The sequence below is a fragment of the Suillus fuscotomentosus genome (genome assembly GCF_016647785.1).
Source record: "Suillus fuscotomentosus strain FC203 chromosome Unknown F5891scaffold_80, whole genome shotgun sequence".
Taxonomy (NCBI): Eukaryota; Fungi; Basidiomycota; class Agaricomycetes; order Boletales; family Suillaceae; genus Suillus; species Suillus fuscotomentosus.
Window position 1 is genome coordinate 75,955 of NW_024539592.1, and position 14,296 is coordinate 90,250.

General features: G+C 49.9%; 3 protein-coding genes and 1 non-coding gene across 4 annotated transcripts; 1 reads left to right on the forward strand and 3 right to left on the reverse strand.

The window, feature by feature from the left end:
- Positions 1–10,172: 10,172 nt before the first annotated feature.
- F5891DRAFT_1195257 (uncharacterized protein) lies at positions 10,173–10,726 on the forward strand (the record flags this gene model as incomplete). The annotated part of the gene is made up of 2 exons (XM_041368093.1): positions 10,173–10,311; positions 10,485–10,726. 2 exons carry the CDS (start codon positions 10,173–10,175, stop codon positions 10,724–10,726), a joined length of 381 nt encoding a protein of 126 aa, XP_041219990.1.
- Positions 10,727–10,917: 191 nt separating this feature from the next.
- Positions 10,918–11,028, reverse strand: F5891DRAFT_t109. The gene has a single exon. It is a non-coding gene; the product is annotated as a tRNA-Leu (tRNA).
- A 49-nt stretch (positions 11,029–11,077) lies between these two features.
- Positions 11,078–12,983, reverse strand: F5891DRAFT_1166151 (uncharacterized protein). Its single transcript, XM_041365419.1, has 3 exons — positions 12,925–12,983; positions 11,635–12,874; positions 11,078–11,578 (listed from the first exon to the last, which is right to left on the reverse strand). Exons 2-3 carry the CDS (start codon positions 12,872–12,874, stop codon positions 11,514–11,516), a joined length of 1,305 nt encoding a protein of 434 aa, XP_041219991.1. The 5' UTR covers positions 12,925–12,983; the 3' UTR covers positions 11,078–11,513.
- Positions 12,984–13,193: 210 nt separating this feature from the next.
- On the reverse strand, positions 13,194–13,786 carry F5891DRAFT_1062587 (uncharacterized protein). The gene is made up of 2 exons (XM_041362964.1): positions 13,679–13,786; positions 13,194–13,619 (listed from the first exon to the last, which is right to left on the reverse strand). The coding sequence occupies exon 2, from the start codon at positions 13,583–13,585 to the stop codon at positions 13,316–13,318; it is 270 nt and encodes an 89-aa protein (XP_041219992.1). The 5' UTR covers positions 13,586–13,619; positions 13,679–13,786; the 3' UTR covers positions 13,194–13,315.
- Positions 13,787–14,296: the final 510 nt, after the last annotated feature.

A 14,296-nucleotide genomic window follows, 5' to 3' on the forward strand; every position in this document is an offset into this window, starting at 1 on the left:
GCTGCGAGTTGGTGCTGTATACTCCCTTAGTGGAAACTGCCATATCACGCCATGAGAGGCATGAGTCTCTACATCTCCCAGGGACTTTAAATTCTGAGTGTCCCCACTCAGCGCGCATGTGGTGAGGATGTCGAGTGATAGTATGCGCGTGCGATGCATGTACAATGCTTGGGTTGTTGGGCGATGAATGCGCGAGTGCAGGAATTATTGCGTGAGGTGCAAAGCGCGGGAAGGCACAGGTGCGCGTAAGGTGCGAAGGCATGGGAAGTTGCGCGCATGGCGCGCGAGAGGCACGAGAATGTGCGCGTGCATATGCACTGAAGGCGCAGGAATGAAGCGTAGCATGGTGGATTGTGAGGGTGACTTCTGGTGTGAATAGTGTTCCATGGGTGTGAGGTGATGATGCAAGGGTGATATGGATGTGGTGCACGAAGCGTGAGCGAGACGCGCATGTACAGCGTGAAGCGCGGGAAAGCGCACGCGCACAAGGCACGAGAAAGCGCATGAGTGTCGCGTGTTTTGTATTGTGCGTATGATACGAAGTGGTGTGGTCCAAGAGCGATCCAATCCATGTCCAGACCAAGTCCTGCTAGGCACGCTAAATATTAGGTGGTAAGGTTTGAACAGTGTGAGTAAAACTATATGTGAAAATGCGAAGGAAAAAATGGTAAACTTTGCGGATGTCCTATCCGACTTGTCTTCTTCGTGCGGCTGTCAACATCTACACCTTCTTATGAGCGAGGCGCGAGAAGTGCGCATGTGCGCGCGCGCGCGCAAGGCGTATGGGCGCGGGAGGTTTGCGCATATGTGCGCATGAGCGTGGGAAGACTGCGCGCATATGTGCGCGTTCTAAGGTAAAAAGGGCATGGTGCTGCGTCATGCGTGCGAAGAGAAAATAATACTATTGAGCTAGGCGGGCACAATCTAAGGTTGTTTTCTTGTTTTTGGCGACTCCTATGTGTATATATATCAGTAAGTTATTAGTTCTTTGGATGGCGTTATGATGAGAGAAAATAAAATGAAAGAGCGCTGGACGAAACCCAGGGTAAAACGAATGGTATCCTATGAAACAGTGATGGTATACATTGTTCTTTGATGCGCAGCTGAGGCGCTTGATCCTCCTCCTTGAGCGCGTGTGAGTGCGCGTAATAGCGCACTTCGCGTCTCTTGCGAGCTAACGCGTTACCCAAGGTAGGGTTGGAATGTGTGAGGCTGGCGCGCTTGGGTGGGCTTGTGACTGGCAGAATGAATTCCTGCACAACGCGCTGCAGGTTGAAGGCGCGCCAATGGAAGGCGCTGCAAGGGGTGTAGGGGCGCCCTACAAGCTGATAGGATGTGTGCGATGTGCGCGCCTTGAAGCGATTTCGCGCGAATTTGATTATATTGGCCAAACACGCGAGGAACGGCCATTTCTCTGCAAATGGATTAGCAAGAGACATGTATAGCGTGGAATTAGGCGCAAATGTTGCGCCAATGGGCTGTAAGGGTGATATATCAAGGCGCAGTAGGCGCATAGGTGAAGGAGAATAGTGCGCATCAAGGCACACAGGAACGAAATTGATATGGTAAGCAAAAGCGCGAAGAATGTGAATAAATGCGAAGTTAAAGATGATGATAGGGGGGTTAGGCGCGTATGTATGTGTAAGGCGCGCGCCTAAGTCGCGCCTGGATGACTGATTGTAATATACCTTGTGTTGAATGAAAGAAATGCAATTTAAAAGGGGAGAAGTGATAGAAACGCGGTAGTGCGAAGACTCTGCTTGAATTATGAATGCGCAAGGCGCGGGAATGCGCGCGCATATTGCGCGATGCGCGTAATCATGGCGCGTGAACAAGGGGTGGTGCGAAGATGAACCTAAAGTGTTTGGAAGCGTCATATAGCTCCTTAAGAGCTTTAAACATGAAAGAGACAGAAAACGCGAAATGAGACGAGGGTAAATATACAATACCTCTAGGCGCGCGCATTGCGCGTCCTCAGGCGCAATATGGTGCGCCTGAGTCGCGCCAGGGTCGCCTGAGACATGCTCTGCTTGGTGGTTGGGCAGCATGATGCACGGATGCTTTACCGGCATGCGATAGTCACTGGAAGCAAAAAGCGCGATGTGTGCGTGATCGTGAGTGACATCTGGAATTTCCAGAGACAAACTCTGGTTGATGCAAGGTGCGACTTGAGCCTCTGATGCGATAGGAGGCTCCTCTATAGGCGCGCTAAGGCGCAATTGATGTTTAGGGTCATCCCTGACCTCTAATGATGCAAGTGGTGATAGCGGTGATGGCGATGGTGCGATTGGCGAGGTTTCTTCCGTAAGCGATGCAATAGCGAGGGGCGAGCATGTTTCTAGTGGTGCGTTAGTGTGCAATGGATGTTTAGAGTCATCCCTGACTTCTGGTGATTCGATAGCGGTAGGCGCGTGCGATGCGATAGCGATAGGCGCGCGCGATTCGAGCGATGGCGCGTTAGTGTGCAATGGATGTTTAGAGTCATCCCTGACTACTAATGATGCGATTGATGGTGATGATGATGCGGATTGTGAAGGAGATGGTGCTGATGAGGATGATGGTGAAGAGGCGCCTGCAGTGCGCGTCTGGTTGCGCTTCGCGAGCGCGCGCTCGAGTTCGTGATCTAGAGTGATACAGTCTGGTATAGTTTTGCATGCTGGCATAGTTGATGGTGGAGGTGTGTGTGAATTGCGCGAAGGCACGGGAAAGGCGCGCGCGCGAGGCGCAAGAATAGGAACTGGTGGCCTTTTGTCAAGTGCAACTTCTGAGGGTGCGCAATAGAAGAGTCCTGCTGTCGCATTAGTACTGGTGGTCGTATCCTGGGTTGCGTGGCTCGCGTGATAGCGATCTTGGCACTTAGCCACTGGTGCGCTAACTGGCGTGTTTGGCGCTATAGTGGGCGCGCTAATTGGTGCGCTTACTGGTGCGCTTGGCGCGGGAAAAGCGCGCCCAGATAGTAGGAACTGTGCAGCTGCAAAGACGTCCATGAATGGGTATGGGTCGTATGGATGGTGGTCTGGGAACTTGATCATAAGGCGCAAGTGAATTTGCGCCTGAGCGTCGCTAGGGATTCCTTCCATGAATAGGCGGTCGCGTTCGGCCTTTCCAATGCGGTCTTCATCCATAAGTGGCTGCATAATCTTCTTGAATGCGCGCAGGTAACTGCTTAGTTCTGTGCAAGAGGGCATTGGTTTGTTAGCGTATTCGCGCGCAATGGCGCGCAAGTCTGCGAGCGCGTAGCGCCTTTTACCGTCCCATCCAGGATACATTACCTTCACTTCTGCCATGAATGCATCATAATCATCTACTGCCGCTTCAGGCATGCCTCCCCATAGTTCTCGATCATCGCGCTCAAGGTAGCGAATAATACCTTTGATGCGGTTGAGTCCTTGGAGTCCTGCATCATCAGCGAGCTGCTCATAGGTGTCAATAAACTCGGTGAGGTTGTCTGTAGTGCCATCGAACTTGGGCGCGTTTGCTGTGCCGCGGATGGGCATTCTATAAGGCATTGCAGCGTGAAAAAGCGCAGGCGCGCGCGAGGCATATAACAGGTGCGCGCGTGAGGTGCAGAGGCGTGGGAAAGCGCACGCGCAAGGCGCGAGAATGCGTGACTAGAAATTGGTTAGCTTTTGAATATGCAAAGAGATTGACCTTTATGCGTTAAATAGTGTGAAGTGCGAGAAAGGTGTGCATGCAAGGCGCACAGGCGTGGGAATATTGCGCGCGCGCAAGGCGCGAGAATGCGTGACTAGGAAATGATTAGCTTTTGAAATGCAAAGATATTGACCTGTATGCGCGAAATGCGCGGAACTAGATCTTGCTGACTGCTCCCCTCGCGGTGGGCTCCAGTTGTAGAAACAACAATACAGAGAGGAACAATGAATGCTCCAAACTGTATCTAAAAATGTTGTAGGTCGTGTGTTGCCTAGTCTGCGATACTTGAGATGGCAAGTGCGTTCGACCCTATAGGGGAAGCAAGTGCAGCGAAGATCTACAGGTACGCGCTGAAGCGAAGCGCGAGAAAGCGCAGGTGCGCGCAAGGCGCGGGAACACGCGCGCGTATTAGCGCGAAGCACGGGAAAGCGCGCGTGCGTATGCAGAAACAACAGAGAGGTTAGACTTAAGTGATGATATGATACTAGATAAGAGAAGAGAGATGCGAGGTGTAAACAGATAGAGTTCTACTATGTTCTGCTAAGTAGTAAGTAAGTGGTAATAAGTAAATGGGAGGTAAAGTAAGGTAAAGTGTAGTATGTACTGCTGGCGCTTATATAGCGCGCCTAAGCGCGGTCATGCGGAGCCGAAGCGCTACCGAGTAGGTATGTAAAAATATATATGAGTGAGAAACTATGATAAAAATAAAGGTGGAACTATGCTAATAAAGGAAATGGAAATATACGTACTAGGGAGCTTGGTGGACAGTGGATGGATGCATCTGAATGGCTGGCGCTATAGGGCTTCCCGCGCGCGCGCGCGCATACATCGTGAAGCGCAGGAATGGTGCGCGCATGGCGCGCGTTGCGCGGGAAAGCTGCGCCTCATATAGAGATAGCTGCGGGTAGCGCACAGAGTGGTGCTGCGAGTTGGTGCTGTATACTCCCTTAGTGGAAACTGCCATATCACGCCATGAGAGGCATGAGTCTCTACACCGGTCGTCCACCAAAGTGCGTGTTTGGGAGCAGCCCGTGGTGCTCCAAAACGTACGTCAGCTGGTCTGCCACCACGGCCGTGAGAAGCTTTCCGGTGGTGTTGAGCAAAGCGATCGGTCGAAAGGCTTTAGGGACTGAATAATTGGGCTTCCCTGGTTTTCGAAGCACTACTGTCGTGAAGCAGCGCCATGGTTGGTAATATACGCGGTGAGAAAAAACTGCATTAAATAGGTGGGTCAGGTAAGGGGTCAGTGTGTTAGCGCATTCCTTAAATACTATATTACAAATGCCGTCCGGGCCGGGGGCTTTATAGCCGCTCAATTTTGAGATTGCACAGGAGATCTGATCAGGGGCGATGGGGGGGAGCTGCTCTACCGGGTCAGGGTAGATAGCGTCGGGGGGAACAAGGTCAGCCACAGGGGGGGGAGGGAAGAAGGACTTAGCTAGGATATGACTCTTCTCGTCGTTAGTGACCGCGTTGATGGCCATGCCATTGTGTCCTGTTGTTGTGAGTGTTGGTATGCGAGTCTTTCCGCCATCGCAAGGCTCAGAGGACACGTAACGGTTGGCAGTCCACAGATCATTTCCCTCGATGTCCTCAAGCCATTCCAGCCAATGTTGCTGCTTGGTGGTGGTGATTTCTTCTGCATATAGATTCTTGGTGGCCTTGAGTTCCTCGTGGCAGGCGTGTTGAGGGAGACCCCTCATTTGATGCGATAAGCGACTGAGTTCAGTCACGCGGTCCCGGAGGTTGGTGAGTCGGCGGGTCCACCACCGTTTAGAGTGCGGGCAAGGCTTGGAGAACGGGACGTGAGTATTGATGGTGTCGGTGATGGATTGTGTGAGGCGTGAGGCAGTGCGTTGGAACTCTTCCTTGGACGCCAGCGGTTGAGCTGGTGTGGTGGTGATGAGGCTCCGAAGGTGCCTGTCGAATGCCTCCCGGTTTACCTCCCACCAATTGTGTCTAGGTTCTAACTCGATGCAAGGAGCTTCTAGCTCCAGGATGGTGAGGATCGGTACGTGGTCAGTCTTGGGACCACGCATGGAAGGGTCTGTGTCGCATGAGATTATCGCATCAACGAGGTGCTCGGTGCTGAATACGTTATCAGGCCGGGTCCAGTTACCGGTACTGGTGGATTGGAGAGTTGGGATGCTGCGGGGGAGGAACTGTAGGAAGCCATAGTCAGCGATGATGTCTATTAGCAGGCGAGCAGCAGGGTAGTTAAAAAGATGACTGTTACGAGTTTCTTCCCACAGGGGGTGGTGTCGGTTGAAGTCTCCTAGGCAGAGTATGTGGTCGCTGTCGGCGGTCTTGATGGTGGCAAGGTTGGCATCTAAGAAGGTGTCAAGTGTAGTTAGCGTAGTCTGAGAGTTGCCTTCATTGTAAATATTAAATAGGGTGCAGCGTCCATAAGGACCAGAGAATTGGGTGATGATAACGTCCGAGGAGGGAAAAGGAATCTGCTTCCAAGAGTTGGTGTCTAACGATGTACTAATTAGCGTGATGGCGCTGAAGGTACAACAATTCAGATGGTGAGTCTGAACAATGTTGGGTCTTGCAGAACCTAGCTGCTATTCGACCCTAAAGGGTTTCTGGACCAGGCTCAAGGCTCAGAGGAGAGGAAATATCATAGAAAACTACTGAGCACTCAGACTCATACTGGTAACTGGTGAAAAGATTGATTGCTTATGTAAGCTACAAAAGTGCCAACATAAGGTAAGGTAAAAACAGTCTCTACAAGCCCAGCCAGAAATGAATCCCTACAGCGCGAGTTTTGCTTTGGGGTTGGGTATAGTGCAAGGTGGGGTAGAGAACATGCCAGTGGTGATTTGCACTGGTGTTGCGCAGGAAATTTATATAAGGTTCTTGTATGGCGAGGACGTCCCATTCAGCGATTTTGGGGTTATTGAGGAGGGAGGCTTGAGCTGCCGAGGATTTGTTGAGGTTTTGCTGCCAGATATGTATCATTGCGGGTTTGTCAGCAGGTCGTTCAGGCATTGGCAATGGTCAGAGATGGGGTGGAGCTGTCAGGAGTGTCGAAGGAAACAAAGGCAGATGAGGCGGTGGAGGGGGTGGAGGAGACTCGGGAGATAGGGTCGCCGAAATTCGCTGGTGGGAGGATCTCGTTGAGTATGGCTATCGATTGAGCATGGAAGTCGTATGGGGGCTCGGAGCTGGCGTTGTCATGTGAGGGAGAAGGATGAGTCCGAGGTGGAGGTGGCGTAGGGCGTTGGTGGAGAGAGAGGGTGGCCTGACGAAGATTGGCGTTTATAAGGCGTGTAGGGCGAGGTTGGGAAGATGAGGGGGGAGAGGGAGAAGGTCGGGCCTGTTTGGGTGGCTTGGGTGGTTGTATGGCGTGGGTCCAAGCCGATTCTGTAGGGTAGTAAGGCATCCTATTCTCCGGAAACTTCTCGTCCATCAGTTCACATCTTCTTGCGAATTCCGGGCACTTCCTGCTCCAGCTCGTGTGTGTGTTGTCGCTACAATTGACGCATCTGGTAGTACGGTAAGCGGTGCACTGGGTGGTACGATGGCCGCCACTACATGTGCCGCAGGTGTCCATCGACACCGAACATGCACGGGCAATATGACCGTAACGCTGGCATTTCACACAGCGGATCGGCTCCCTCTTGTCTTTGCGTACCCTGACACGTTCGTTGTTGATGCAGAGACCATCCTGCAGAATGTTGTTGGCAGTGGGTGCCTCGATAACTTGCAGAAGGGCGAAGGCTTTTCTCTGTTCTTGCATCCTACGAGTGGGAGGCTTGATCCAGCGAACGCTGGCTAGAGAGTTGGTGGGAAGGTCGTTCTCGTGTTCGACGTGTCGTAAGAATTCGTCGTTCTCAATCTGTAACTGTATAGGTAAGTATTCGAGGACCAAGGCGTAAGTGCGTTTGCGAAACGATACTGCAGTGTCAAATTTGCCCTTCTAACAGTGTTCTACCGACCGAGTCGCGTAGCCAGAACGCCAGCTCCTCATTCTCCAGTTCAACAATAACTCCCCCATTACGGAGGGCATGCACTGCTTTGACATCACCAGGTGGTGAGTCGTCAGAGCGGATGTTGGATAGTGCCTCTCGTAATTTCTTCGCGATATCAGTGTTGGAGGTGTTATGGGGGAAGAGATGTTCTTGCATGGTGTCTAGGGAAGGGGTTAGTGATTTCAACATATTCTGACACTCAGCTACAGAGATGTGAATCTCGTTCGCGGTCTCATCAATGCGGTCAGCTGCTATTTTCATGTCATCCTTCCTCTCATCCCGTTCATTCTTGAGTAGACGGTGCATACGTTCTGCGTCGGTTAAGGCAGAGGCAAGAGATTCACCGGTTTGGTGGTTAAGGTCCCTGATGTCCTGGGATATGGCAAGGAGTCCTTCCGTTTGAGGTTTGATGGCCACAATGACTTGTTCAACCACCTGCGAAGTTAGCGTGGCCGAGAGCCGAGTAGCCGCAGCTTCTGCAATTTCACATGCGGTGTTCTTCTTCAGAAGGAATGCAACTGCCCAAATTGCAGTGATGACCGGTAATGGGATGGTGCCTGACATTTGAGTGATGTGGAAGAGGATAGACGATAGGTGAATGAAGTCAAAAGGCTCGCCGGTCAGGCAGAGCAATTTGGTGGTTAAGTAGTTTTCTGCACTTCTGGTATCCATGACGGTGTTGGCCATTGCCTCAATGTCTGCCGTCAAAGCCGGTCTCCTTGTCATTTTGCGAGTGTTGGGGCCGATTCCTGGAGTTGGAGATGAAGGCTTGGGTAACCCGATTCCTGGTCCGGTGTTTGCTTTCTCTAGAGACATGTTAGTGATGATGTATAGAAAGGAACGTATCTAGATGATGTTTTTTGAGGTTTTTTAGTTGTTTTGTAGGAAAGGTATTTGAAATTGTGACCGCCGTTGGGCGGCGTTGGCACCGTTGGGTGCACTGAGCTCGAGGGGTCTCTGGGGTCTTTTTCGGGGTGCCACTTGGTACGTGACTAAGAAGCTCTTTGATTTATACTTTGGTGTGCTGACCCCTCAATGTCTCAAGCAAGTCTAAATTTTTGCCTTGTTCATTACCGAGCCTGGCCCTCATCGACCTGAGAATATAAAACTCAGTCATTGCAAACGGATGGGCGGTAACAAATGCATAATGCAGTTTCATAAATTATAACCTAGACATGGGAATAGGCTCGAATTATATAATGAAGGACTTGACCGTCAACCAACACCTCCCAATGCCGGTAAGAAGTACATCTCGCTCTGCATTGAGAATCGAGATGTACCCTTGACCATCGTGTTCTGATACTTTTAAGCTGTAGTTCCTCGGAGAGCTTGAATTAATACAACTTTTTCTTCCATACTGCGGGCTGAAGGGTAGACCGCTGGGATGTTGTGGACATACGCATGTGCTACATCGTGATTAGCCGACGAGAGATTTCTCTCGATGATCTGGACTCGGCTGTAAGCGTTCAGTAGCGGGAAGTGAAGAATCGGCCTAGGAAACAAAAGTACTCATGTAAGTACATGCTGATGACAGACCTGTCAGTCCTGGTCATCCACCCATCGGCTCTGAAACGCATTGTAGATGCTGGTATCGAAAGAAAAAAAACTCAGTAGATGAATCTAGGCAGGTGTAGATTCCTTGCTTCTTGCTCACGGTGCAATCCAACTGCCCACTCACCAAACTGTGTTCCAGCGCAGCAGCGCTTCCCCCTTTAATCTCTCCTCAATTACTCTCTCTCATTCTTTCATCTCGCACGCGCCCATCAATATCGCCCTCGACGTGAGATATATTCTGGACAGGAATTGAAATACGGCGAGCATTGATTCCATCCACTACGCTCGTCCTAACTTTTGAGCCATTCAAGTTTTTAAGGTGCCGTAGGTCCCTAGCTAAATCATCGAAATCGTTATGCTCTGTTAGGAAAGGAAGACCGAACCTTTTTATTTGGCCCTCTCTTGAAGTTCCTGTTCGTGTTTTCTGTCACACCTTGGTCTTTTGAAAGGCATTGGTTGATGCGCTCTATGACACGCATGTTCGACTTCAGCAGAATCGTTTGTGACAAAGAGCAGAAATCATGCGGCGTACGCTGCGAGTGACTAGTAACCAGGACTGGCCGACCGTTCAGGCATAGGGCAAATGCTTGATTGTAGAGAAACCACCCATGTTGGGAAGCTGAAGTATCAATGGGTCAAACGAGCTTCAAAAGACATGTCCTGGATCCGAGTCTCGTGGTGTTGATATTTTGTATGGCACGATCAAGACACATTCCCTTAGCTCAAGATGTGCGCTCTCGGAGCACGTAGGCCTTGGCCCTCCCATCGAGGTAACAGGCGGCCAGATGTGGAGTTATTCATTCGGCCCCGAACAGTTTGAATCATTGAGCTTCAAAAATTGTTATTCTCGTAGAACGACGGTTGGTGAGAGAAGGACCTGCCAATGAATGAAGGCCCGGGGTTTACTCAAGGAAGACTGACACCAGTATTGCGTTATTGGCAAAGACATAATTTCGATCTTATGACACAGTTTGAATCCAATAGAACATGAAAATCGACGTCCCTGAAGTATGCTGGAGGACGCCGCCTCGCATCACTGTTCCAATCAATTCCGAAATTCACCCGTTCAATATCTTTGCTGTGACGATCCTCTCAATTGCAGTAGGGTATGCAGGCGAAGTAGAGCGTACGTTCGCTGATTTCGGCACAATGAGGTCTGCACAACAGTGTAATCTCTTAGTTGACACATTTGAAACACTCAATAAAATTTGTGCGAACCTTCGACAACACAGCGCTGCAAAAGCTGTGGAGGCTGAGAAGTCCACTGCTGTCGACATGCTCACATGCACACTCACGAAGACGTTGACATTGCTGTTGAGACTGTGAATAGTTTTGGAGTATCCTTTACATGGACACCTCCGCTTTCGATCGAGCCTCGTGATGCAGATAACCTTCTTGCTGGCCCAGAGAGTATCTTGCCTGATGACGTTGCGGCTGAAGTTGCGGCTCTCGAAGAGTTGAAGAGAATTGAAGGAGTTCAGAGCATTGATGAAGTTGAAGTGCTCGAGGAAAAGACTTTGGATTTCGACGAGTTTGATTAGACCGAACAAGCAATAATACTATTACAGGCTATTCTAGTTGAGGTTTTGCAATTGCGAGGATGATGACGAGGCAACACTTGATGTTATGGTTGGGAATGGAACTGTGACACACCCCCACCCTGGGAAAACAACTAGTTCTACCCCCTACTACGGGTACGCCCAGTGAACCTAATCGAACAAAAACAAACATCTGAACAGAGTGAGATTCGAACTCACGCCCCCGAAGAGACCAGATGACACGCTCATCAAATGAGCTGGTTCTCTCCTTAGTCTGGCGCCTTGGACCGCTCGGCCATCTGTCCTGGGCTCGAACGTTCCTTCCGTGAACCTTTCGCTCCGATAATAATTAAAGTCACGACTTGCGATGCCTGTAATGACGAGCGAGTAGAAGCATGCATGCTTCGAGGACCGGACACGGATGAATGCCTTGGTGAACGCACTGACAGACGCGTATTGGGCCTATAATTCTATCGTTGAGTCAATTGACAGTATCGTGGTACTTATAACTAATGATCAACATATCGAGACTCGAGAACATATACCCATAAGGCAGACGCCGTGACAATGGGCAGAAAAAGGTTTATAACGAAAGTCATGCTAAAGGTACAGTAGAGTCAGAGGTTCTTGTATGTGGTCACTGGGAGGATCAATTCTAACAACTTCCTTGGTCATCTCCTTCTTCCACTTTGCAGTTGCTGGTAGATGGATAGATGCATGTTTATTCGAGGATAGCAGGAACGCGCTAATTGGGGGTTTCCGCAACCTGTCCGAGTCGATGACCCCTTCCTCACCGTCTACGGAATAGTCCAGCACACCTACTGCCCAGGTCACATCGTGAGGCTTTGGGCCAATGTGCGTCGCCTTCACCTTAAAGTAATCATGCTTGAACGTAAAACATCTCGAGTCAGGTGAATCTTCACTGACGTCCTCTACCTCGACGCCCAGTAGGAGCACCCAGATTTCGAGTCCGTGATTGGTCAAGGCAAAGCGCCTATCTCCAAACTCGTAGCTTGCGGCCTGGTGAACTGCGTTGCGAAGTGTTTGGATACATCCTCCAGCATAGGAATGCGGAGCATCCGGAAGGGCTGCGTTATAGCGGGAACGACGACCGCTCCATAGAAACAAGTCCCATTTGTCGTATCTCTTTACTATCTCCTCCATGAGACGGAAGAAGGCTCTGTTGCCTTCGCCGTATGTGATCATGAGGCTGATATCGAATATTCCGATAAGGCAGTATGCGATGTCTTCCATGCGAGTCGTTCGCCTCCTGGATGCCCACAACATCTTTTCTGGCACCCGGTCTATGCCAGGTGTGAATGATTCAAGATCATTCATATGGATGTCCGTGAGCGTTGATATCTTTTCCATGATGACTTTGCTGCCTCTGTCGTTCGCAGAGCCTTGGATGAGGGGCTGCCAGTTTTCTCCATAGAATTTGATTTGCGACGGAGCAAGGAGCTCTTGAAGCGTCCATCCTCTTTCGAACCAAGCATCGACTGCCTTTTCACCACTTTGACCCTTCTCCTGCAATTGAAGAGCCGCGAGGTCTGCTGTTTCCGAAAGGAGGGCGATGCATACATGGGAATTTCTGTACCAGCGAAACATGGAGCGTATGGATTCATCCAACTCTGAGCTGCTTGTTTTGTCTATGCAGCACGTATCGGACCAGGCGAATTCGCAGTCGTGGACATCCTTCGCTGTACGACAAAAATTCTGAACCTTTTCACATCCTGGCCCGTGGTCATCAAGGACTTCCTTCGGTTCCTTCGACATCTGGTGATACAGAGGCTCTTGCTTGCCCAGTAACCATCTATGCGAGAGGATAGCATATTTCAGTTCCTTCTTCACACGCTCTCTGATACGATCCTCCCTCTCCTCCCCGTCCACGACCATATTTTCAGCAAAATCGGCATGAATGTTGTCGGGAACCTTTTTCTCTTTAAAATGCTCCTTGACGAAATCCCTGTCCACGAGTTGAAGCATTATCTTCTGATCGTTCTTGGTGATGTGAAGTAGACGAATGGGCATCTCATTGGTGATATATTCATTGAATACCTCTTCCACGAGATCTTTGAGAAGGTCGTGGCTATCTGTCGCAGCAACAGAGGCGCTCGTGGTACGAACGTCGCCCAGCGAGTCAAAAGTCATCTAGGAAAGTTAGAAGGCGGCGACTTCCACATGGATGGTGTGAAACTCACGATTGATGACTGTGAGATTCGTTAAACGGTCGGAAGGGATTCAAGAAATTCTCGTCTTCAAAGGTTTGTGAAGCCTACGTTGAACGAACAGACACGAAGTCCTGTGGGTTTATATTCAGTCCATCATCACGTACGTTACCCTTCTTCTCCTACGCCATTGATACAGCAATGTATTGCCTTCGTGAAACCTGGAAAAAAAAGTACGGCTCCCTGCACCGCATACGAGATATCGGAACATGCTGATAGCTTCCGGAACCAAAGTTGACAGTGTGGAACATTCGTCTTCTGGAACTGGAACAATGAACACATTACCTGCACGTGGAGGTAAGCGCCTAGCGCCTCTGGCTGTGTTAGTTCAGAAAGATGCGTGCAGATCCGCTGAATGCGCATTCTATACAGCATCCATTATCAAGGGAAAGGTAAGCCACCTCCCTTCTATTTGCTGTAAGCCGTTATTCCTGAAGTCAATGCAACTCACAGATACGAAGGCAGACAACCGAGATGTTATCAACGTATGGTTGTGAACGTTGAGTCGTGAATGTCTACGGGAGCTTGTGTTCGACGACATCTTTCCTCGTCTTAGGACGCAGTCACTGCATGCTGTCGCAGGAATCAAAAAAGTGAGACTGATTGATATGCCTAGAAGCAAAGAAAATATCATATTTCACAATATGTCCCCTCCTATCACCTCGGCGCTGAATGCGAACGATTGATGTCAGTATTACAGTCTGGGGAAAGCACATTCATCTCCTACTCTTCTGCTCATCGTCTCTCTTCCCTTTATTTTCTCATTTTTTACAAGCTGGTGCATTAAAACCAGCCTCTGCCAAGCCCATGGCTTGATGTGTGTTCTGTATGCGACATGGAACAGCATAGTAAGACGCTGTGTGAGTCACAGTGTGACTTGTGTCCATTACGTCATTCTAACTCCCGAGTAATTGCAAATTCAAGTAAGACTGTACCATGGAGCTGTTACTAACGTCGTTCAAATTATCATGAAGATCAACCTTTGTATATCCTCGTGCTTCGACATCATGCGGGTACTGGATGATGCACTCTGTAACGCACATTTTCTTCTTCAAGGATAGTCGCTGGGTATTCGGTGAGTCGGTGACAAGTTGCCCACTCACAATGGCACCGTAGCGTGCAGCACCCACTGCACGAACACTTATATATGTAGAAACCATCTGTGTCGGGAATCTGAAGTTTGATTCAGCTGAATGAGCCACCGCATGGTATCGAGGTTTCCACGGCACCCTGCTTTTCTTAGCGTCACTAAAATTAGGCCACTAGATTTGTGTCCTTGTACACGATAAGTGCCTGGTTGTCACTCAGCCTCAGCGCTTCAGCTGTATTCCTACGACTGTTTAAC